Here is a 26,159-nt window from a genome sequence, read left to right as displayed (position 1 = left end):
TACACCAGTGTGTAATGTGTGACTGCAGGGGGGCGCATGTTGCATGGATGTTTTCATACCATACAAGTGGTTGTTGTTATTACTGTAATTCAGTCTTTAAAACAGGTCAGCAATCTTTTAAAATGTCCATGTTAAACGATCACATTTTACATTGAAACAGTAGTGACCTGTCTTGAGGTTTTCCCTTTTCTTCCCATTCGGGCGACATTGTGTGAACGCAGCATACGCAATATGTTTGGTTTGTTATTCAGCCCCCAATTTTCAGGTACACGGTCACTTTTTCTGATGGCCCTTGCTTGTTAGAAATAGTGACCTGTCTGGAACTGAATATTGTCATCTTATTGGCCTTTCTCTTACCAGTTATAAAGACTGAATGACAGCAGACAGGTCAAGAGAAGCAGAAGAATGGAAAGTCACAATTTCTGACACTGATCATGAGAAAATCAGAAACTGAACAATATTAAAAGAAAATACTTTAGAAAGTGTGAAGACTTCCATCCAACCATGCCACCTGCAGTCACACTGGGGCCGCAACTAGTCATTATTTTAATTAACAATAAATCGTTTGGTCAAAGAAATGTCATAAAATAGACAAAATGCTCATTTCTCAAAATGTAAGTTGACCTATTAAAACTTGTTGTGTCTGACCAACAGTACAACATCCAATTATTTAATTAACTATCATAGGAAACCGTGCATTTTCACTCGAAAAAGACTTCAAAGGATTAGCTTTTGGTACCAGAATATGGTGTAACACCGGCACTGTTTGGTCAGGTGCCTGAACCCCCATAAGCAGCCAAGGAAAAAAAAAAACAAACACCTGTTTTCACATCACAGACTGGGTTTTGTGCCGAAAGTACAAAAATCTCCAAACCGACCAGCAGCAGTTTCCGTCCTGTGATTGATCCTTTAGACGTTTTAAAGCCTAACAGCGATTCCAGAGATTAAGTCTTAATGTTGTTTCTGTTCCGTATTAGTAAAGAACAGTTGAATCTGGTCCTAATGCTGGCCCGTTTACTTTCACAGTGAGAGTGTGAGTGTGTGTGTGTGTGCGTGCGTGCGTGCGAGTTTGTGTGTGCTTGTGCATCCATGTGGTGAATAGTTTCTCCAGATCAGCAATATATGGGTATAGCTATATCACTGGAAAAAATTTTTTTTTTTTTTGATTGACATGCTTGTATTTTTAGTGATTTAACTGTGCAAAGAAATAATCTGTAGGATATTCAGAATATGCTGTTTCATTAATGAATATATTATATATAAATAATATATAAATGAGACCGAACTCGATCTGAAGGATCTCTAACATTGGTTTGGGACTGGGGCACAGCTCTTTATGCCTAAGTTAAAAAGGACATTGTTTTTTTAAACTCTGAGTATTACAACTCAACCCTGTCATTGTACTAGCTGGCTGCTGTAATGGGAGGGAATAAATGAAAAGAGATGCCAGGAGTAAGTATTCCAGCATTTGAAAAAAAAAAAGTATTTATAGAATATGTACAGCTTTGGCAATATAATAAAAGTTATCGCAAATAAAGCTCAGCCTAGTTCATCGTCCTTTTATGAAAGAAGAATAATGACAAACTTGTTCTACAAAATGCAAGTTTGTTTAATAGTTTGAGTCCATATTGAACACTAGCACAACCAGTAAAAGTATTAAGACTGGAGGTTTGTCTTTAGTTTTGAATGTGCGAAATGCAGTTGTTGATTAAAGTTCCTTTTAAATCATCCACAGAGGATAAACATCAATCATACTCATCACTGGTAAAGCATGTCTGTGCACGCCTGATCACACTGACTTTGGCTTTGGGAAATTACATCCACATTGTCTTTTGTTAGGTTACATACAAATGAAATAAAGTGGTAGGGTTTTCTAGCGAAGAAGATGAAGACGAAATATTTTCTTTCAGTAACAGCAGTGAGTGAGCAAGAATACAGAATACATCCATCCCCAACTGGCCGTATTGAAACATGAGCACATTGTGCCGTTTTAAGAACATCATCAAAACAGTTTATGGTTATTTGAAGGATCAGTTTACTTGTATTACAAAAAAAAAATGTATCACTTAACCATGGTAGCCATGTGGATAGTTTTGGATCTTGGATGCTCAGGATAGCTTTGTCTGAAACTCCTGGGGGTGAAAAAAGGTAATGTGTGCCGCTTAAAACGTTCAGTTTAACTTTCTAAACGTCTGGATAATGCACAGAACTCCCAGTTAATAGTTTCCCTTTGATGAAGAGTTCCACGGTGACATCTGTGGCTTATACAGATAATCAGGGCATCATTTCTGGAAAGAGAACTTGCTGTCGAGTTTTAGCAACGTGATATTTCAATCATCCTGTATAGAGGCACATTAAGGCATTAGCAGGTTTTTCAAAAGTGTATCTTTGCTGTCCTTTGCTGTTTTTAGCGAAGATTAACAGGCTAGTATTCAGCTTTGTGACGATATTGATCAATCCTAAATCTAGAAATGCATCACTGGACATTCACGGCACACTGTATCTCAAAACCTCAGCAGATTCAATTCAATTGTATTTATAGTATCAAATCATAACAAGAGTTATCTCCAGACACTTTACAGATAGAGTAGGTCTAGACCACACTCTATAATTTACAAAGACCCAACAATTTCCCCCAAGAGCAAGCACTTAGTGCGACAGTGGCGAGGGAAAATGGAACCCAAACTTTTCTGTTTGGCCAGATGCCACTAGGGTTAAGTAGACCGTACACGTGTCTTTGTAATTTTGGTTGAACTGCAGAAACTTCACAGTGCATTGCAGCTACTATACTTAAGGCAATTTTACTTCAGACTGCAACTCTACAGAATGAATGTTTAGGCACAGGATTGGTGGGTGTAGGAGAGGTAGCAAGATAGTGTTGCAGGCGGTAAGAAAAAAAAAAACCTTTACATAAAGGCTCTGTCTGAACTCACTCCCACGTTCACTACTCCCTATATACAGTAATATACCCAACAGTTTACTATAGACTGTGGTGAGCAATACGTTGAAATGTATTATTGTCATGAAAAACATAAGTCTGTGATTAGAGTGTGTTACATAGATAATAGAGAGGTATTTTGAGGCAGCCAGGTTGCTAAATAGTTAACCAGAGAACTGGGCGTGATGAATTATCTTAAAAATAATCATGTGCCGTACTCAGGGACATTTAAGCTTATGAAACTTATTAGTCACTAGTCCCTATGACTGAATCCAAAAAGCACCTTAAACATTTGAAAGCAAGGTGTTTTTCATAATCTTTGCATTGAAGTGTTGCACTATGTTACATGTTTAGAAAGTTGCTATCATTTAAATGTAGCTGACTTCGGAAAGCATCCTCACTCCGAATCATTGTGTAATTCCTCAAATTTCATTTCAGATTGGATGCTTGACGAGAGTTAGCGGTCGACTTGTCAGATACTTCAATGTCTTTGCACTTTGCCCTCTGTGTAACGCTGAGCTTAACTGGCAGATTAAAGCCACTCGTTCACCTCTAAATCGGAGCTCAAATGTTCCCGTGGACCGAGGCGCGGAGTATCCGCAGGCGAGACATGACTTCATCCCAGTCCAGGTAGGCGCCCTCAAGGTGTCGCAACCTGTCGGGCCGGCTGATGTAGTTCTTTCGCCCGTGCAGCAGACGCCAGTTATCGAAGGTCACTATGTCGCCTGAAATACAACAACACCAAACGCATCAGTTACGAAGGTATGAGGTAATTATCATTTGATCCTCATTTCAGTAAGGAACTAAATGCTTCTCGGTCTTGGAAGCAACAATCGGTTACAGCTGTAGGCAGGAAAGTAGTTAAACCAGACATGCTAATGTTACGTGTATGTAATGCCGTGCCTAGTTACAATTGCTAATTTATGATTGGACCGTCCAGGTAAGGGGTTTAGTAATCTTATGTTGACGACGTTTCACTTACGGGGCGGTTCCGGTTGGACCGGAAGCCCGTCCCATTCCGCTTTCTTTGTATCGGCGTTCTAAACTCCGGTCGATTCGGGGAAACATCCTCCGAGCTAGAACCGACAATATTTATCTTCTTTTTTTTTTTGAGTAAAATTCTCATCAAACACTCGACAGCCGTTTAAATTCCAAAGCTCGCCTCCCTACGTGCACGTGTTCCAGCAAAACAAGTTTCCTTCCCGAGGCTATTTTGCAGAGGCACCGTACCTGCGTCCGGCCCTTTTTGCGCGGCCCAAGACGACTGTGGTTGGTTTAATGAAATGCCAATAAACCGGAGCAGCCAGGCCCTCCACCGCAGCGCTGTGGAGGAGGGTCTGGCAATGCGAGACTAGGGGTTCAGAGAATGGCCGTTTCTTCGCGTCTCGCTCCTCTCCAAGACGGCGGGCTTTTCACTCCACCCTTGAGTGGGGCTATTTGGAAAACGAGTTCAACACTTTGACGTGGTTAGACGACACCTACAAACAGGTGTGTTTGAAGCACGCTGAACCCTTTAAGCAACCTCAAAGGACGCGTCATCAGGATGGAGGCGTGAGCCCTGGCTGCTGCTGTCCAAACACAGAAACACTGTCTCCCTACTTATTGCACCATGCTGCTACGCTTTGATGTCCTTAATGTCTGGTACAATAGCATTAGGGCTCCTGCACACTGCCGGCGTGGCGCGGGCGTGGCGCTTCTGTTGCGTGTCAGTTGCGTGGCGCGGGCGTGGTGTTTTATATGTCTTTGCACACCAGAAACGTGTCTGACGCGGCGCTGCTGCTGCTAGCCTTGTCTGTACACATGTATGTTTCCCATTGATAAATGGGAGTTGATAATTGGCAGTATTGACGGCAAAATAGGCTACAGAATATTTCGTTCTGTATTGACAGGTTAAATATTTGAAAATCAATACTTTTTAAATTACATTTTTATTTGCATTTATGTCAAAACCTAGAGACTTCCAAACAACAAAATGTCATTTATGAAATGTATTCGTATCAAAATGACATAAACATCTTTTCGTATTCTATTTTGCCTGGAAACTCTTCTTTGCGTGAAAAATAGGCGTCGGTCCCATATCTAGCATGCACACGGTTTCGGCGCGGCTCGAGCAGGTCATGCAGGCAGCGTGCGAGCTCTAACCTGTTAACGTGGGAGCCGAAATAAAAACGGACACGCCACGCAGGCAGTGTGCTGGAGCCCTTACTTCTTCTCTGTCACTTGATGCTGCAGACTTTGCTGAGCAGTGATTATTTAGAGAGGGTTGCCCCCACCCTCGAGGTAATTTGATTAGGTCTACAGTGACCGAGACAAAACTGACTGATGTTGTAGTGACCGTGATGATGACAAAGATGTTGTAGGCCGCTGTGCCGTGTCCTGTTTACTACAAGCCTGAGTATCCTGCAGAGTGGATCCTTCTCTCTCAGAGCCTCACTGACGTTTTTCCATGTCCTGTCTTATTTGAATTTTTCAGCCGCTGAATAATAATTTCGGGTACGTAAAGCCTCAGAAGACTGTAACTGTGATGTTAAGCTTTACAGACACATTTCCCTGTGCTAGTTATTGTTCTATCGGTAGAGTGTACAGAGGTGCACACTGACCTGGCATCATTCTGTAGGTGACTACGTTCTCCGGCCGGTTCATGATATCCACGTAGGCCTTCAGCGCTCTGTAGAAGGGCTGCACCTGATGCACGGGGAGGTCCAGCACCGAATCTCTGGTGGCGTTGTTGAAGTTTATCCTCTCGACTCGGCCGTCGGCAGTGACGCTGCTCGGAGGAGACAGGGAAGGACAGAAACGTTCGATGAAAAACAAAGACGACTATTAACGTCAATTAATCCGCACAGCGTTCCGGGATGGGAGAAAGACGTGCTCTGGTTTATTGGCATTTCTTTAAACCAATCACAGTCGTCACGGGTGGCACTAAGCGCCGGACTGAGACACGGTGCCGCTGCTAAATAGCCTCGGGAAGGGACACGTGTACGTTCAAAGGTTGTTTTAGTCGTGCAACAGGAAACTCCGATTGGACAGATAGTCTAGCTAGCTGTCTGGATTTACCCTGCAGAGATCTGAGGAGCAGTTAGCCATAGTTTAAAATTCCAACACAAAGAAAGCGGAAGGTAACGGACATCCGGCAGAAAAGAGTGAATGAATGAATTACCGGCGGCACCGGAGCAATCCCGGAAGACTTACAAAACATGAACTGGCAACAATTTTGATAACTGATTAAACATTTAAGTCATATCTAGCAAACGTGCCAAATTCGCTAGTAGGGCTTCAACTAATGATCTTTTTTTTTTATTTTTTATTATTGAATAAGCTGATATCATCTGGTATGGAACATTTCAGAAAATAGCGAAAATCAATGTGAAGGTTTGCTGCTTTCTTTCACAAATGCACAGTCAGTACTATGGGATATTTGACTGTTTGGACAAAACAAGCATTTTGAAGACGTCACTTTGGGCTCTGGGAAACTTGACAGGAATTTTCCATATTTTCTGACATTTTATAGACTCAAACAAGAAAATAATCAATAGATTTATCAATTACGAAAATAAATCACTTGGTTCCAGTCCTTTTACCCAGAGAAGGATTTGAAGGACACATTAATTGAATGGTGTTTTCGACTGATCTCGTCAGGTATTTTACATGGCCAAAAGTATGCGGACACATGAACATCAGACCCAAATGTGGTTGTTACGACGATCGATATTATTGTGCTGCTATAACACACTGCTCTCTTTAAAAGTGCTTTATTTATTGTGCTTACATGTGACTTGACTTGACCAATCTTCTGTTCCACATGGTTTTGGAGGCCATTTAAAGTATATGTGGACATAATACCTCTGAACAGCAGATGGCAGTGTCCCATTTCAAATGCCACACACAAAGTCTTCAAAGAAATGTGCGAGGTCTGTTTCTGCTTCATATAGAGATAGCAAATGAGTGGGGGAATAAAAAAAACAAACAACCGGTGATCTGAAAGCCCATCGCCACTTACTCGATGATGCATTTCTTGGACTGCAGCATGAAGTCACAGTAGTCCGTCCCCGTGTCGGTGTAGTCCACGAGGAGCGAGCTGAGTGTCCTGAAGGCCTCTGTGTCTTCTCGCTGCAGCTGCTCGGCCATGTGGAAGCCGTCCACCACCTCGCTCTCCCCTCCTGCCTCGGCCTGGGTGATGCAGTGCAGAAACTGCACCTACAACAGCAACGACACACACACACATGCCGCACAAATGCTCGTTTTTACAACTCTTAACGAAATAAAAGACGAATGCCAGCAGACCGAAACAAACATATAAAAGCAGCGCATAAATGCATAAGTGATACCATATCCGTTTAGTGCAGTTTAATCCTCTAAATATACCATATGAGTCCGATTTTTACTCACTCCAGGTGCGAAGTGCAATGCAGGGTAGTCGGAATGGAGACTGAGCCTTCCTGAAGTGTAGGCTACATTGTTTGCCATGTATTTGTCCTGGACCTGCCACGTGTGCCTAAAGACAAAGATAACATTTATTAATAACCTCCCCGTTAATTATTTCACTTTGAAGATAAGCAGCGATGATTAGGGTGTGTGGAGAAAAGGATGGGATGACATGAACTTTGCAGGGATCCCTGAGGGGAAAGTGGGCAGCTTCACAGGAATGCATAAGACTGTAGTCTCTGAAGTAGACACTTCATTGAGATGCAGTAGGAGTCGAGCGCTAATGAGGTAAAGTTATCTTCAATGTTCTGTTTGCATGGCTCGTTTGGACGCCCGACTCATAAGACGCTCTGGTTTCTCTAGTTTCTCTGATGGCGGGCCTTCAGCTTTAGTCTGCAGTGTCTTTACTTCCAGCAGTATGAGCTCATCCGCTGGCAGTGGAAAAGCTTTACGCTCCAAACCTCTGTTCTGACTGAGTGCACCAGGTAATTCCTCTAGCTTAAAAAAGCTGGAATGCTCTTAGGTTGTTTTCCCCCCCGTCTCTGTCCTCAAGTAATCAGCACTGCAGTAAGTCAAAGTGATGAACTCCGGTGTGCTGAAAGGGCCAACAGACCCTCTCTAAGCTTCTCCGTGGAAACAAAATGAATCAAAGCCACAGATAATTGACTGGTGGACACGTTTTCCTAAACATTAATGTTGTAAAGTGAGAATCTAAGGACTTCTTTCATCAAACTAGCTGTCCCCCCGATTCCCTGGAAAAGGGATGTAAATACAAGTTGTGTTTAATTTTGACTAATGACACTTCCTGGGCTCTGCTCCAGCTTCAAATATGATCAGTGGAAATGTCTGCAGTTCGGGATTTAGTGGGGAGTCAGATTATTAAACAGTGGCTTGGCTGGGGATGACGAGAAAAAATGGTTGAACGTCACAGAGTCTTACCCATAGAATGTTAGCCTGAGATAACCAATCCGCTCAGCTAGTCTGGCCACTTGGCCTTGCTCTCCCGGAGCCCCCTTCAGGTAGACGATGCCAACACGTCGCAGGGCCAAGAGCCAGGCCAGCGCCGCCTTATCGTCATGGAGGACTTCCTGGTAGTTGGCCGTGGGAATGCGCAGTTTGGAGTCCCAATAATAACGCTCTGAATTGAGAAAGAGCATGTGGAAGAAATGTCACTTCATCATAGTGGGGATTTACATAAATACAGTCAGGTGTTTTTTTGTTTGTCTGACAAGAAATAAGCCGTGTGTCTGCAATGCACCGACATGAAGCTTTTCCAGCGAACAGTCTGTCTTTGTCCTGGCCTGTAGCTGCTCTGTTTAACAAACACTGCACAACAACAACAGAACTGATTTGTATCATAGCAACTTTATCAGCTATCACATTCTTTTTTCTTCTTCTTAGGTTAGGTTTTTGCATGGACATGAATTGTAGCCACATTCAGAATTCACAGATATAACAAGTTTGAATGCACGGAGATACTTAATGTTTTCACTTAGACACCTGCCTCAACTTTATCCCATTGTTTGGTTCAACAACAAAAAAAAAAAAAGAAGACCAGAACCATCCTGGTGTGCAGCAGGAATGAGCTACAGTATAGAGCATGCCCATTCCCATATACATTCCGTCAACATTTATCGCTACGTTTAGGACACATTGTTTTACCGAGATGGCGGAAAGAAAGTTGAATAATGTGCCTGAAGCGCTGTCTGGTGTGCTACAGGCAAAGGAAAGCAAGTCAAGTATATTGAACGAAACACATTATCAATGTGTAGTTGTTTTTGCCAGGCTTAAAAATGGAACTAAATACTGAAGAAGAAAACCTTAGAAGTGGCTAGCAGTGTGACAGTGCGTGTAACTTTATTTTTGGTCTCCTGTGTCTTTCATTTAAAAAAAAAAAAAAAAAAACGTTGCAGCTTGCCACTGCATGCAGTAGTCAACGCACTTCCAAGATGAATATCACGCTGAGAAAAATCTGCCCGTCTCCATCAGACAGACAGACAGAAGTGGAAAAAATCCTCCCACTGCTCTCCACCCAGCTGGCTCGACTCCTTTTTTCCATGCAGCCTCTCTCCAGTGACTTGCACAGGAACAGCTGCTAAGTACATTTGCAGGAGGACGGGGGTTTAGCTGAGGAGATTGTGTACCTGTCTGTCTGATGTTTGTGTCTCGTCCTCGTGTCGCTTTTCAGTACCTGCCAACCAAATGGCTGCATCACAAACACATTACAAGGCTAGAGTCAGCAGGAGACGGACACACAGCAAGGCGAGCTCACTGAACCTCTATGCATAATTTATCATCCTCAAGTGTCTAAAAAAAAACGTTAGAAGACAATGTGACTGTGAAGGCCAAAAAGATTTACTGTTTTAGGAATTTTAGTGCCTCGTTGATGCAGGGAGGCACAAAGCACGCGAGATGAAACCGAGAAACTGATGAAAATGAGTCAGAAACACAGTGGTCATCATGACTCGCAGACTGCCCTCCAAGCCGTTGTCACAAATTATCAGCTTCTGGCTGCACAGTTCAAAGGGTCAGGAACTCCCCCGCTTGTTAAAACTTGTCAAGAGGACGGAGGGAAACCAAAAAGTGGGGCAAAGGTCAAGCCTGGATGTTACAATTGCTCTTGTGAAACTGGACCTGGATATCTTGTACAGGCACGGCGGTGTTTGGACTCCGCATTTCAGGGTGTCACCCGTGACAAAGAGGCTACGGCGCTGGACGCTGTGTGCATTTACATCAGCTGTGCAGCCCTGGCTGCAGTTTAGCACGCATCTCATTTGGAACACGCTCGTTGCTGTCAAGTGAGTTCACACCGTGGCGGCCGGGTCAAACAAAAAAGATGAGAACTTTGCATGAATATCTGCCTTCTAATCATATAAAATCATATAAACAGCTCCTCACATGTACTTTAACTGGGAAGGCTAATTGCAAATCTTAGATGGGAATGATCAGAAGAAAGTTCTTTTTTTAGTCTCTTGTCAGCTCACACTGGCACCAGATTAAAGAACAAATAAGGGCTTTTTCACCCCAACTATGCTGTAGATACAAATCTGGTCATATTCAGAGCCGGTAAAAAAACTGAGCTACAAATGGTGGAAAGGTACATCATTTATTTAAGTAATGTACAGCGTTTGGTGTTTTAAGCCCCCAACGTCGTCTTCCAGGCAATGCTGCATGGAAGGCACGAGGGTTAGACAAGAGTTAGGGTTAGGTGCCTAGAAGTCGACGGTGGGGGCTTAAAACACCATTGAGCGTACTTACAACTTACTTCCTGTACTTTTACTCAAACATATGTCAGAAGGAAATACTCTTCTCCACTGCAATTATGCGACAGCTACAGTTACTGAAAGGGGCCATTCTGATATTAACTTTTACTTTTGACATTTTACTGATTTTGTTTTGATTTGATTCATTTAGCACATGTAGAAAAACAACAGTGTTACATAACAAAAAAAGACCCAGAAAATCCTCAAGGGTTTGAGGCAAAGCTGGGCTGCTTTTTGAGTGGGATAATTATGAAATTGATGATTAGGGGTAAAAATGATGGCAATAAACTCAAAGGTAGTGTTTTGTTTAATGATCCATGAACAAATTGGGCAACTTGAAGATCACTGATTTGATAAATGTTAAGAATGCCAAATTTGTGAAACAGAGGTTGACGTGTGACTCTTTGGAGCTAAGGAGCCAATGATTCTGGCCGCTTGCTTTTGTAAACGAAACATCGGTTGCAGCTTAGTTTGGTGTGCGCTAGCCCAGGCAATATTGCAATAACTAATAAAAGGACAAATCATAGGACTGATATTTCCGTGTTTATAACAGATTTAGAATCACAGCTCTCATAGCGTTGTTTTCAGCCGCAGCAAACTGCAGTTTTTTTAAACAAACAAGCTCTTAAAAAAAAAACACTGTACACTACCCGCTCAGCGCGACAGACGGACACAGTTAGAGACTGGCTGGTGAAAATAGTGGAGCAATCGGCAGCTAAAGAAATTAAGTTATTAGTTATTATTATTATTCACCAAGTGGCCAAAAACACAGCTCCTAATGAATGATAATGTTGCTAAATTCTCAAACTGTATGTCAATGTTGTGTTCACAGCTTGTTTACACTGCTTGTTAAAGCTGGTTTAAGTACATTTGCTCATCTGTGTAAATAACACTGTGGTTTTCACAGGAAGGGCTGTACTGGTGTGTGCTTGAAGGAACCCCGCTGACAGTCTGACAAGATAGTATATGGGCATAATCCCCTCTCCCGTTTCCCCCTTGGTCGTGGTCTGCTACAGTGGCTTTTCCAAATGAGGAAACCTGAAGCCGTGGCTCCTGTGGCTGTCAGGCAGCTCATGGCAGTTTGGCTCTGTCCTCACTGTGCTCTGTTTAAGCTCAGAGGGCTGCGTCGCTCTCCTCTGCAGCTGTGAGAGCCTTCAAAGCTTTGTTTCAGTCACTGCAGTTATCCAGAGAGCTTTTGTTTTGACTTGGTTACGTTTTATCACAGAGCTCGGATCAGCTCCCTTCAATGGGCCGTGTGTGGAATGCACAATGGAAGGCTCAAAGCCAGATGGGCAGAAACAACCTTTTTTTTAAAGAAAGAATGGGCTTTATAAATTAGATTCAAGCTGCTGTTTATACTAGAAGCACATTTTAGAGATTATACGGAAATAAAATAGAATAAGATTGCCTTATTTCAGCTGCAATCTGATCTCTAAATATGCCATTCTTGGATACTTATTTGATTTTAGTGATGTTTTAGTATCAATAAAGTGGTGGAATGTAAGTACTTTACTTTATTACAGAGTGAGGTATTTGTTCTTTACCCAAGTGTTTCCATTTCATCCCATTTTATGCTTGTACTTCATTACAATTAGGTTAGAAATATAATACTTTTTGTTCTATGTATTTATTTGACAGCTGCAGTCACTAGTTACTTAACACATTAAGATTTCATGCACAAAACATACTATGATCTTATAAAATATGATGCATTTTTACAAATGAAACTACCTAACAGTAGCTACATAAGGCATACATATATAAATGAGTGCCTTGGCCAACTTTGACAGTAAAATGCCACTTACACATTAATACACCAGTAATAAGAATCCAATAATATACAATAGTATAACACCCACTTAGAGCCATTGTTCTGCATTATGAATATTTTTACTTTTGGTACTTTAAAACACATTTTACTCATAATACACGTACTTTTTCTTAAGTGACATTTTCAACACATAAATCTTACCTGAAACATATTCTTATATTTCGCCAAGTGTCGCTACTTTTACTAAAGTAAGAGTTTTAAATACTTCTCCTCACCACGGAATAAAGCAACTTTTGACTTCCCCATTAATGACAGCAAGTAATAAATCATTAACACTGTTTCATGTGTAGGTGAATACAGATTATTTAAGCAGGCTTCTTCACCCCCAACACAGCTTGTTCACAGCTGCAAGAACTAAATCTGCTTAATGAGTAATGATTAGTGTTCTTGAGAAGACATAGCACCCATTACATTACCATAGTGGCAACATGTTGTGCATTCATTAGTGTTAATTTTATGCAATTTGCTAAACTAAATTAGCCTGCCAAACTTAAGAGCAACTAAATTACTTGTTTTAAAGAGGGTTTAGCAATATATTTGGTAAACTGTTTACTTGTGAAAAACATAGTTTTTGTCATAGCAGGCATAACGTTTTAACATAATCCTATTTGCACCAGACATTTGAAAAGTAAAAAATAAACAGTGTTCCTAGTTATATTCCAGTCAACAATTAGCATGTGTGTTTGTGTTTTCACAATGTGCGTAATGTGTGTTTGTGTGTGACGTATATGTCACCGGTGCTGCAAGAAACTCATTCCACCCTCCACTAATTCGACAAACACACCTTTATCTGTGAAACATACCTGGATGACAGAGCAGCCAACCGCTGCACTCCCAGTTTGGAGGAGACAGAGTGAGCAGTGTTTTCTCACTGGAGAGCTGCAGGCCCTCCACACACACACACACACACACACACACACACACACACACACACACACACACACACACACACACACACACACACTAATCCAAACACAACTCTTTCTCCATCAGCAAGTTTAGCTTCCCAAAATTCTACAGAGCCTTGCAGTAGTTTTTCGAATGATGTCCCTTTTGCCAACGTATTCTCAATGCTTTCAGTATTGTATAAAGCGCCAAGCAGGAGGTCTGGCTTGCCAGAGAAATGAAAAATCCAATCATTATATTTACCAAGCTTTATGTGCAGTCTGATGTAAAGGTGTTGGAATTTCAAAAGAGATGACAAAGGGAATGGATTTAACCCAAATATAGTTGATCCTTAAAGGAATTACAGGAATACACTGTGAAAAATAAACTGTGTGGGTGAAAAATAGTGAAATTTGTTGAAACGAGGCCTAGTTTCTCTTGAAAAAGACATCTGATATGTGGAAGCTTTGGCTAACCATCATTATTTATGACTATTGTCAATAGTCCATAATAGCACACAATGATAAAAGCTAATTTTGACAAATGAAAAACACTCATAGTTTACAGTTTAGATTCGTCAAATTCCTTGCTGGTTGATAACGCACCATATGTACATGTGTATGTAATCTCGTGTTTGGAAAGACGGTTCTGCTGAAGCGGTAAATGGTGTGTGAAGTGACTGTCCGGTTCGGGGAAAACAGTTTTTCCATGGAAGGACCTCCGCAGTTATGTTTCCAGGAGCCTTCTCTGTCAACTGACGAGTGATGACAGAGAAGGCTAAATTCAGACCAGATGGCAAAGGGGAATCACCAGCCAGACAGGGAGTTGACAAATCAGCTGCTACTTGGCTGAGTTATAGAATCAGTCAGTAGAATTAATAGAGAAAAGTCCAAACTCAACTGAGTCTGTTTAGTCCAGAAGTTTACCGTAAATGGCATACAATAATTGACGTATATTGAAGGTATTTAAAACAGGAAATAAAAATCAATATTGTCACAAGCCAGACTGCAAACTACAAAGAAAATTGGTCAAACTTGATTTTGTTCCACATGGCTCTCATTAATTGGAGAATTTGTGAGAGCTGTGTGGAGACAATACCAGCACAACTTTTTTGAGTATTTGAGTATATCCCCTTCAAAAGTTAAAAAAGAATAATGTATTAAAAATAGTAAAAAAATAAAAAAAAATAAATAAAAACAAAGTCTTTAAACTGACTAAAAGCCAGGCGTATAATGGGTCCCATGTGTATTTAAAGATACCACTATTTTCAGCTCCCCTTTGGTTCTTGGGCAGGCTCCTCTAAATAGCTGAATATACTTCAAAATAATGCAAACACTGAAAGAGGGCGTGCAAACTGTTCCGTTTACACGACATTGGGTGTCTGCATAGGCCGATGTGTCGACATGTGCAAACTGCTTGTGGTCATACATTTTCGTCTGCACATAGACACCCACAAAGAGTAAAGCAAAGATGCTCATGTACATGGGCAGATGAAATTTACACATGACCTTCAAAGCTATGTGGATGTGGAAATTATAATTTCATTTTAAGGCTTTTGAGCAAAAGAGCTAAAAGCTGCTGCACAAAATGTTTTCATCCTGCACTTTAAAACAATTAAAAGGCTTCTTCAAAAGTACTATTGGGGGCTTTCCGACCGGAGGGATTTTTGCAGTTCTTAGAACTAAACGTTCTTAGAACACTTTTTTTGTCGTGTTCCGACAGGAAAAATTTGGGGATTTTTAAGTTCCTCTGGCCACTGTAGCGTACTTTTTTAGCTCCTACTTCAGAGCAGGGTCTCGAACTTATAAGTCATGCCCACTGCCAACTCGGAACTTGCAGGCAGAGCAACGGGACATGCAGAACAATGGGACATTTTTAACAATTTTCACCATCTTATTCGTCATTAAATTCACTTCTGACAACGTTTTAGGCGAGAAATTAACTGTTTAGATTTCGAATATAGGCAGTCTTGCGAAAATTGATGCCGAATTGACAATTTGCTTCAAAGTTTTCGGAGTTGAGAAGCTCCATGAAGTGAGGCGACAGCCAGCAAGCGCTCGTCGCTCGGCCAGTCATGCTCAGACACCTCGCTGTAAGCTGGAGGTCTCTCAGACCGCTCTCGTAAATAAGAGGCTTTGATTTCGCTGTTGACGGTTCGTTCGTTTAAATATCACAACACATGTCCATCATAAGATTAACGGGAACCCGTGGTTAACTGTCTTTTTGGAGTTAAACTCCACGTGTCCTGCGGCTCGCCGGCCGTCACACACACACACACACACACACACACACACACACACACACACACACACACACACACACACACACACACACACACACACGTCCACAGTGCAGCAGGCAGAGGCGGGGTCTGTTCCGAGTATAATAAAGCCCCGTCTGTGTTGAGCAAAACATTACGTGAATTACTACGAGAATGGACGTGCATTTAAAATAGGAAAAGTGCACAAGTATTAGCATCATTTGTTGTTGTTGTATGTGGCGCTAAGGTCTAGTGACGATGCTATAAAGATCGTTACCGTGCTTGCGTCACTCCCTTACCCCTCCTACCAGTCCCTATGGCCACTTGGCCAGTGGGAATGCAAACGGAAAAAGAGATTTTGGGGGAGAGTAGTTCTTAGAACTGCTTAGAAGTGTACTTTTCCTCTAAAAAGTACAAGTACTATCCGGTCGGAAAGCACCTATTGTCCGTACATTTTTTGTGAAATCTGTACAAAAACAAGCCGCTAAAGTAAGGCCAAAATTTGGCTGCGACTAGTAACTAGGAATGTTTTTTTGGCAGGTCAGAGGAAGACAGCTGTTACAGTTAGAAATCTCATTGCACCTTTAGTGACTCATTGTTTTTAGTCAATCTCACTCTTGAGAAATGTACCATAAATTTTACAAAATCTGTCCAGCATACTCCTTTCCCTAGGCTTTTACATACTTGCATCATATTTTGAAAGTGTTGGACTAAACTACACTGTAAGATACCATGGTCCATGGTCAAGAATGAACTTTCTAGAATAAAAGAAAATCTATTATTATTGAATCTGTTAATATTGTATTGTTAACTTTTTACAGAGGGCTTTATATAATAGCAGCAGTATTGATCAATACAAGGAAACTAAATTAAGAACAAAATCCCAATTTTAACTAAGTGCAAGACGGAATAAGAAGAATAAAATCAACTTTATTAAGACCGACACATCAGCCTAATCAGAAACATGGAGCTCAAATGGAGCTTTTGTTCTGCTACTAAAATATGAAATGAGCAATCTACTGCAAGGAACAAAAACAATCTGCAAATGATTATAGTAAACAGGCGTAAATCTTTAAGCTCTTTTGTCATTCAACCATTGTTGCTCGCTGTGTAAAACTTCACCAAACTTAAAATGCAGAGCAGAAAGAAATGTCAGGCCCGAAAGGCCAGGCAGTGGTACTTACTTCCATTAGTACAACTTGATGCAGTTACTCTGAGTGACGACAGCAAATGACTCAATGTGTCACAGAAATGACTAGGGGTGGGAAAATTAATCGATTCTCTAGAACGATTCAATGCTCGGTTCTGTTAATTATCGATCATTTTTTTAATGTGTTGATTTTTATTTAAAAGTTACTGTCTCCAGACAAGTACAAATCAGAAAACAGAATGACTGAAAGAGGACGGGATAATGGACAACAACTCTTTAGAGTTTAGGCAAGAAAAAATGGCCAAAAGGAAAAACAAATTACATTTTGTATATATACACATGATCTAATAAGACATACATAAAATAATTAGGCAAAACACATATAGGCTGTTCATCTACTTTATCACATTACATCTGACCACCTCATGTTTCATGTTCTAAGAAGCCAATTATCCAACTTTAAACACTAAATGACTGAACCTCTGACATGGGAGATTACTGTGAGAGAAGGTGACTTTCACAAGCATGTTTAAGGCTTAAAGGACAATTCCAGCGCAAAACGAACCTAGGGGTTAACAGATGTGTACCCACTCTGTCGTTCTCTGAGACATGTTTTCATGCTAATCGAATGTGTTTGTAGCTTGAAACAAGCTAGCGCGGACCGCTGGTTAGCTTACAACGCTAGTATTCGGGGCACAGGGAAAGACTAAAAGACTACTAGAAAAAACTAATCGCTATTTATACCACTAAAAAGGCTCTAAATATCACCACACTTCAACGGTAGCATAATGAGGGTCCCTAAATGTTAACCGAATCAGTGAGAACATTGTAAGTGTACAGACAGTTTAGAAAGACAGTAGCTCCCAAGACGGCGGCCGCCTGTATACGAGAACGCGACTGTCTTTATAATCTATCTTTTTACTCAGTGGTCCGCGCTAGCTTGTTTCAAGCTACAAACACATTCGATTAGCATGAAAACATGTCCCAGAGAGCGACAGAAACATGTAACACACACTGTTATTAACCCCTAGGTTCGTTTTGCGCCGGAATTGTCCTTTAAGCATGGAATGACTACAAAATAAAAAACCTCAGTAGACAAAACATTTCATTAAAACTTGTGTGTGACAAATACTGTATATGTCAAAATCTAAGCTTTGTCTAGCTGCTTTGTCTAGGAAGTGATTAGCAAACTCTGAGTAGCAAACTCAGATTTATATGTATATTTTTAAATATCACGCATGGAAATGTACATAAAAAAAACTGTTGCATTGAGATGCATCGATAATCGGTTTAGAATCGAATCGCTGGCCTCTGAATCGAATCGTGGGGTGCCAAGAGATTCCCACCCCTAGAAATGACATGCCATTATGCCTTGTTGAGGGCGAGCGATTCAAAAAAAAGTTTTCTCAATAAGAGAAATGTTATAAAGCCAAGAACAAAAACTCCTTTTACAAACTACCGATGTATGCTGGTGGATACGTGTGTGAGAAAAGGCTGTGAGCTGTGTGTCTGGGCATATTTTTTACTTTTTCGAAAAAGCCATTTAACCTGTTTCACATCTCTCTTTTAAATAACATGACATGAAATTAGTCATGATTCCCTCCCCGACTAAATAAACATGACAGGCACAAAATGGGGGGGGGGGCCGAGAAGATGACATGGTTTAAATATTAAAAGCATTTGGCAGGTGTTAAGAGTAAATCACTGACAGATGTATCGGTAAAAGGAAGAGTCATTGCAGATAAGGTTGTGAGTGACGTACGCTGTTTGTCTTCCCGAGAGCCATTCATCATCATCACCCTCCTCCAAATGACATGAAAGGTTCAAAGTGCACATGCCAGCCAGAAAACAGCATGTGTGATTTCCAAAGGTCGAATGAATGAGATGAGATGCAACGCTTGTGTTGACGATTACAGAAATGAAGGCGTTTGTTAAACACAAATACATATGACAGCACGGTTGTCACATAGCAGTATAATAGCCAATTCAATATTTGACTAAAGACGCCACCTGCTGAGTGGCCCATGAAGAAGTTTGTCCAATGAAATAGAAATAAATAAACGAGACAAAACAAGACAAATTTAATGGTAGTAGTGGCTGGACATTTCTGACCGAAAGACATTGCCAGCCATCGAGCCACGCCACTACCTTGACAACCAAAATCCATGCACTGGAATAAAAACAAAAAAATAGTGTCCAAACAGTAACAACTGTATATTGGGATATTATACATTGAGTGAGGAAATATCTGTAGGAACTCCTTAGTCTCGGACAGCAGCCAGTTTGAGGTTAAATTCCTGGTTATACATACCTACAGGCTCAGGGATTTGTTCGTTCCCAAGGAAGGAAATACTGACAGCAGTGAGCTTGTGTTTGGTAAGAACATGCAGATCTGTATTTGACCCTCACTTTAAATCAGTTTTCCATATGGCAGAGGCAGAAAGGGGGTCTGAATGAGACTCTCATTTATACAGACGTCAGCCTTTCAGAAGGTCCACTGCTTTACACTGTTTCACATGCAAACATACTGTTCCTCAGTTCAGTTATGACTACTGTAGAGTAGATGTGCAAGGACAATAAACTAGAGATGCTGACAAATCACATGTGCATCCAATACGCTACAGTAGACATTTTAAAATCAAGGCCTACCTGAAGAACTAAGTCATTTCTAAGTAAAATCTGTCTGAGAATGATTGCAATTTAAGCGATAAGAAGCCCAAATTCAACACTTTCTTGTTGATCTCTATATTTGGGACTGTATAATACAAGATTAAAACGTTTTCATTATAATGTAATATCTGCCTTTTAGTACTAGCAATAGTACTATTTCCACGTTTCACTCCAATAATAGCTGCTGCTGAACCACGCATTGCGGTTTGAGTTGCACAACTCCATAGAAACGGTAAAAGCAGAAGAAAAAAACATTACTTCAGACATAAAAGCAGGAGGTATAGTAAAGGCTGAATAATATCCCCAGAGCTCCAATTTTCATATTGACCTCACAGTGTCCCATGTGTGCTTAACTTTCACTGTTGAGAACACTTTAACAGGCATACTTGGGCCTGTAAAATCTAGGTGCACTGCATGAAAAAGGAAACAGAAATTCAAACTGTGGACTACGCTTCAGTGAGTTAACGTCATGGAGAAGTAAGGAGCCAAAATCCTCGGAGGTTAACGCTGTTCATCATCCATCTTGTGAGAATGTAGACCTTTTCGGTGCAAGGAATTTCATGCTGACACTCAGGAGGAAATAATTAAACCCAGAAAGAGAGAGAGAGAGAGAAAGAGAGATAGAGAGTGTGTGTGTGTGTGTGTGTGTGTGTGTGTGTGTGTGTGTGTGTGTGTGTGTGTGTGTGTGTGTGTGTGTGTGTGTGTGTGTGTGTGTGTGTGTGTGCACTTCATCTTGTATTGTGTTTTGGTGCAGGAGCGCTCCTGGCTCTGAGCTGAGAAAAAAAAAGTCTACTCTACATAATGACTATCTGTCTGTAAATTGTTATGGGGGGGATCTGTTTACACTTCAACATGAATGGAGGAGTTCTACAACACCCACTCTCACACACACACATAGCCTTAATCAGCCTGGAACAGAGCAGGAGCCACTCAGCCCTGTGGGTCCTTCAGGACCACGTGTGTGTACACAAACCCGACTACAATCCATCCCCCGCTCCACTGAAATGCTGCTACCTTGTTCCACAGCTGAACTTTCTCCTCTGCTGTCTGGCAGACTGTAAAACATATTGGGCCATTGTAAATGTACTGTAAAATTGGTTCTATTTCCAGTCTTAAAATAAACTCCTTCCTTAACAACCCTGTTATGTTACTGAGAAGAAGAAAAAACGGTGAAAGAAGAGTTTAAATGAGAGGCATCTTTTTTTTTTCCCAGGAAAAGGTTAGAGAGAAAGTCCACTCATTTTCATTAAAACAGCTACACACACACACACACACACACACACACACACACACACACACACACACACAGACACACAGACACACACACACACACACACACACACACACAGAGAGCACTGCTTAATTACATAATAGATGTTAACAAGCATTTTATTCAAAACCACTCAATTTCTACTGTTGCTACATGCCAAGTGTTTACCATTACATCTAAATTCAAAGTATAGTTCTCCTTTAAGTTGTCCCTTTTTTTTTTTTTTATAAATTAAAAGTGTGTTTAATTTAAAAGCATTAAACACACCTAATTAAGACAATTGTGACGTGGTTCAGTACAAGTAAGGCTTAATATTGTCAGCAAAATCTACTTGAATATGGCAGCATTTGTCAAACTAAACCAGAACAAAATCACAGACTACACTTTTTGTTGTTTTACACTAATGTCAGGCTGAAATTATTTTCAGTTGACTACCCTTGACATACTATTTTATAATTTATATTAATAATAATAATAATTTTTATTTGTAATCTTTTGCAGGTTTGTGTGCTGCTGCGCTTCCCTGTGTGTGTGTGTGTGTGTGTGTGTGTGTGTGTGTGTGTGTGTGTGTGTGTAACAAGCATAGTGTGCGCGCGCTGTGGATAAGCCTAGGCGCATTTGACTAATTTGCTGTTAAAATAACAATGAAATGCTGCGCTATTGACTTTAGACCAGGTTTTTGTTGGTCAATGGCGCGATCACTTCCCGCTGCCTCAAGATAGCAATACGCCAAGAATTCACCTGAACACACCTCCCTGTAAGACCAGCACGCCCATCTTAAACTAGCAAAGACACTTGCATCGGGCTTTGCGCCGCGCTGCGATGGGTGCAACACAGGACCCTAAATGTCACACAGGAAAATACTCAATTTCACAAACAACTTTGCAATGTGGTGACACTGGAAGGAAAATGTGAAAAAGAGCTCCGCTTGTATTTTGCAATAAATTACAGTGAATGTGTTACTGTATTGATGTTTGTGTTAAGGAGTCAACATTGATGACACTGACTATTTAATCACATTTCTGTATTGAAAAATAAAGCATTAAATCTGTCAGGTCATTGAGAATATAAATGGGCTGCTTGGATTTAACACGGATTTGTTTGGACCTCTTCGAACTACGACGTTCATAATGGCACTGGTGGTCACAGTATGGAAAGTGTCATCCGTGACGAGCCTCATCGGGCCAGCTTGTTTACTATTCATACAAGCAGGTAACACTCGCTGCCTGCCAAGCAGACAAATGACTGTTCTCAGATACCGCTTTGAAAATGCAGGAATACATGACAGCGTTTGTTCATCCTGTTAATGCTAAAACAGCTGCGTTGTGATTTATGGCCTCATATTAAAAAAAAAAAAAAAGCATCTCTTTGATCAACAACAGGGTAATCAATTAAAAAGTAATCATTAGTTTCAGACCGGTGCAATCCAATCAGTACAGACCTTCTTTGTCAGCAGTTTAAGTGTATTATGTGTATTTTTTTTTTTTTTTAATCTTAAGTACAACACTACCAACTTCATGTGCCCATACACATGGTAAATTAATTTGGGGGGGATAAGCACATTGTAGTTTTCAAATACATCACAAATTGAATGAAAGTTCTACATAAAAGGCCCCTGATACACATGCACTCAGTAACCAATTTATTAAGTGTATCTAGCTAAACTGAACTGCATTGCATTATATAGAGAGATGTTTTGTTATTTGGGCCACCCTCATTAATATAAATGAGGTGGATAAAATAAGAGAACCACTTGTCAGTATAACACAATACAATACAACAGCACCTTCAAAATGACCATACATTTGAATCAACACCTCTCTTAAACAGCTTCAACAAAAACTGAACATTATAACTTCCATGACAGTAGGATTTATTGCAGAACTGTTGCATTAGACTGTGTTAGTTTAAGCTTGGTGTACCTAATAAAGTGGCGACTGAGTGTATTTCTGTAGGACAAATCCCTGTAGAGCACTTACAGCAGCTGTACATGCATAAAGGAGGTGGTCCTCAAAACCAACCCAAGCCCAATTAGATGACATTCTAAAATACAGACTTTTACTGTAAAATTGAAATGAAAACTATAAAAGCTAGACTCACCGTTAAGGAAAAGCTCTTCTTGCATTGCTTGTCTGGCAGCATCAGAGAAGCAGCGTTTCTTCAGCCACTCTGCGTCAAACACACTGGTGTGCTGGTCGGGCCACACAATGGACACCTGTGGAGAGACAGAAAACGTATTGATCGCAATTGGCCATAATGTTTTAGCTCTTCTTTTCTACTTCTTCATGTTTTCACCTCTTAATGTTTTATTTGCTTAGGCCATCAACTGATTGTTCTGAGATTGAGATGTCACAGTGAAGTTGACCTTTGACCTTTTGGATATAAAATGTCATCACTTTGTCCTATTAGACATGAAATTAAATCAGTTAGGCCAAAAATGTGTGTACCTTTGAACCCAAAATTGAATGAGTTCATGCTTGAGTCCAAGTGGACATTTGTGTCAAATTTGAAAAACATTCCCTCCAGGGGGGGTCCTGAGATATCATATTCACAAGAACGGGACGTCAACCCCAAAACATAAAGTCAGAGGGCCAAACTGGTTTTAATTATTAAAAGATTAACCGTATTATCAAACTTGTACATCAATATGAGGGAATAACGAAAGCTAATGCAACCAAAATGTCAATTTTTACCATCCAGTGGAACTGTAAAACTGTGTGGAGGCTATTACACAGCCAGTTTGGGTCATTTAAACATTCATATTTTGCTCTTAATATAGACTATAATACAGAGTGTGTAAAGATAATGGCAGTAGCCTACCTTGTAATCATTGGTGACCTCCACAACGTTGACTCCTGTGTGGATATCAAGATCAGACATCAACAGTTTCCGGGCCTGAGCAGACTCCAGGGTACACAGTGGACACTGGCAGTTGTCTCTCAGCCAGGTGAATGGGTACAGACTTTGGCCTCCATCCTCCCACTCCACCTCCATCATCCTCTCTTCATCCAGAGCCCGGACATGCCTCACTGAGTGGCGAGCCAGAGGGAGGGAGGCAGACCCTAGTGTCTGCTGCCCACGAAGCTGCATTGAAGTCAGACGAGAGGGTAGTGGACCTGCAGCCCGCCCCGGTCTACGGCAAGCCCTCAACGCCTGGCAGGCCATAGAAGAGGTACTTCTCTGCAGGGCAGGCAGGGCGAGACGTGCAAATGTATTCATCCACATTTCTGAATGGTCCCCTCCAGGCAACTAGGCTATGTTTCCAGATCAGAAAGGGCCACCAGCTCTATGTAGTTTATATGAGAAAGGTAATCAATACAATGAAACAAATGGCTGTATAACAAACCAAATGTATCAAATTACCAACATTAGGTGAATAAATTGCGATCACGAGCCAATGTGAGAAAGGTAAAAATAATGCACTGATACAATAAAAAGCATCAACAACAATGTTGTTGTGACTTAAATGAATGGGAATGATCACCCAGAGAAGGGGCTCTTCAATTAAAAGTACTTTCTTGCACACAAAATAATACTGTGTACACAAAGTCCTGAGCTTATCTCTGCAGAGAAAATAACTAAAGAAGTACTGGTCAAAGGTGCATGTATAGTCTCATTGCCTGCATTCTGTCATTTCTGAGAAACTCTCTCTTCTGGTTCATGTCAGTTGTTTCCCTGTCTCTAGTCTATATCAACGACGATTAATTTACGGGATTGCTCCGGTGGCGCCGGATGTCCCTCATTTTCGACGGATGTCAGTTTCTGCTTTCTTTGTGTTGGCATTCAAAACTCCGGTCAATTTATGAGGACTATGGTTAACTGCTCCTCAGATCTCTGCAGGGTAAATCCAGACAGCTAGCCTGACTATCTGTCCAATCTGTTGCACGACTAAAACAACCTTTGAACGTACACACGTTCCACCAAAACAAGTTTCCTTTCCGAGGCTATTTTGCAGAGGCACCGTTATTGCGTCCGGCGCTCAGCACCGCCCAAGACGATCGTGATTGGTTTAAAGAAATGCCAATAAACCAGATCACGTTTTTTCTCCCATCCAGGAATGTTGTGTGCACTAGCCAGACCCTCCTCCGCAGCGCTATTGAGGAGGGTCTGGCAATGTGATACTACCCCATGACAGACACATTAGTAGCCTCATAATGATGTAAACTAAAACTAGGGCTGCAACTGACAATTATGTTTATAGTTGATTAATCAGCTGATAATGTTCTTGATTGTTTGGTCTATCAAAAAGTAACAAAATCAGGACACTTAAAAATGTCCTCGAGCCCAAATTGATCATCAAATGTCTTGTTTTTTTCTGACCAACAGTCAAAACCCCAAATATATTTAATTTACTATAATATTAAGACAATGAAAGCAGCTAATTGTCCCATTTAAGAAGTTGCCAATTAAGCAAGTATATGAATCATTGCAGCTTTCATGAATTCCAGCAACAGCAGTTGATTCGTTATGTTGTTCATTTGATTCAGTCAGTTGTGACCATCTGTTTGTATTGCTCTTCTTAGGACAAAGCTTTTGTGTAACTTAGCCTTTTCAATCCAATTCATGATCTATAGTCCTCTTTATTTAAGTGTGGGTCCTTCTGCTTGCTTACTGTAACTTGTTTGCATATGTTTAAAGTAAATATAGCAGCCTCCACTAACTAACTAAAAAAAGCTTGGTTCTGATTTCGGGTGGATTTGAGTTTGATTACCCCGTGACCGACATAAAGGTTAACGTTATATCGATTAAAAAAACCAAAGAAGAGTTTGATGACCATAGCTACCCGTCGTATAGCTAGTTCACTTAGCTATACAACCAGGTGACAAGAGCTTAACTGATAAGTACATGTGTATATTTCGTTTGTCTGTCTGAAAGCCATAAAAACAAGAGGAGAGGAAGAAGAGCAGGAGAAGATATTTCGCTTTGAAGAAGTGCCTAAGCTAGTTGTCAGCTAGCTAGCTAGTTAACGTTAACGCAAACACACCCAGGCTCTTTCTATATAACCTTTAATCCATTTCACACGTTCAGTTTTAAAGCTAACAGAGAGGCTAACCTTCTTCCACTGCTGGGTTTATTAACTGGTTTGCTTTCAAGTTCATGTATTAAAGTGCAGTAATAACTAGCTAAAGTGTTTTCCAGTAACAAACGTTAAGGTTACGTTACCTTTAATATTTTGTCTACGGTTCCTCTTCCCCACGAGCGCCGTCAACACAAATGCCGGTGCTGTTGTCAGTGTGTGAGAGAGAAAGTGGGTGAAAGGTTGACCGGGAGGCTGTACGGGATGACATAATCACTGTACAGTAAGTGTATTCGTTGCTCTACTTTTTAATCGCAACGGATAATGGAATCCTGAGCCAACACGGATGTGTTTAATAAACAATATAGATAAAGTACAAGTGTCACCCTACATACAAATTGGCAAATATAGGAGAGAGCATGTCTCCTTGCAGTTGCTATTTGTGAGTCT

General features: G+C 40.9%; 1 protein-coding gene across 1 annotated transcript; it reads right to left on the bottom strand.

Annotated features, from left to right (window-relative positions):
• Window positions 1-1,718: 1,718 nt before the first annotated feature.
• bbox1 (butyrobetaine (gamma), 2-oxoglutarate dioxygenase (gamma-butyrobetaine hydroxylase) 1) lies at window positions 1,719-25,957 on the bottom strand. The gene is made up of 8 exons (XM_078266497.1): window positions 25,856-25,957; window positions 23,513-23,978; window positions 22,793-22,907; window positions 8,303-8,501; window positions 7,328-7,433; window positions 6,939-7,135; window positions 5,539-5,705; window positions 1,719-3,663 (listed from the first exon to the last, which is right to left on the bottom strand). Exons 2-8 carry the CDS (start codon window positions 23,915-23,917, stop codon window positions 3,503-3,505), a joined length of 1,350 nt encoding a protein of 449 aa, XP_078122623.1. The 5' UTR covers window positions 23,918-23,978; window positions 25,856-25,957; the 3' UTR covers window positions 1,719-3,502.
• Window positions 25,958-26,159: the final 202 nt, after the last annotated feature.

Source organism: Sander vitreus, chromosome 1 (genome assembly GCF_031162955.1).
Source record: "Sander vitreus isolate 19-12246 chromosome 1, sanVit1, whole genome shotgun sequence".
NCBI classification, from domain to species: Eukaryota; Metazoa; Chordata; class Actinopteri; order Perciformes; family Percidae; genus Sander; species Sander vitreus.
This window is presented reverse-complemented; position numbering and strand designations above follow the sequence as displayed.

Excerpts from the sequence above, each read along its gene's own strand:
- bbox1 (XM_078266497.1), bottom strand. The coding sequence starts at position 23,917 with ATGTGGATGAATACATTTGCACGTCTCGCCCTGCCTGCCCTGCAGAGA. Across the intron at positions 7,434-8,302 it reads CTCAGGCTAACATTCTATGG|GCACACGTGGCAGGTCCAGG; the intron begins GTAAGACTCTGT and ends CTTTGTCTTTAG. Across the intron at positions 3,664-5,538 it reads CACCTACAGAATGATGCCAG|GCGACATAGTGACCTTCGAT; the intron begins GTCAGTGTGCAC and ends GTTGTATTTCAG.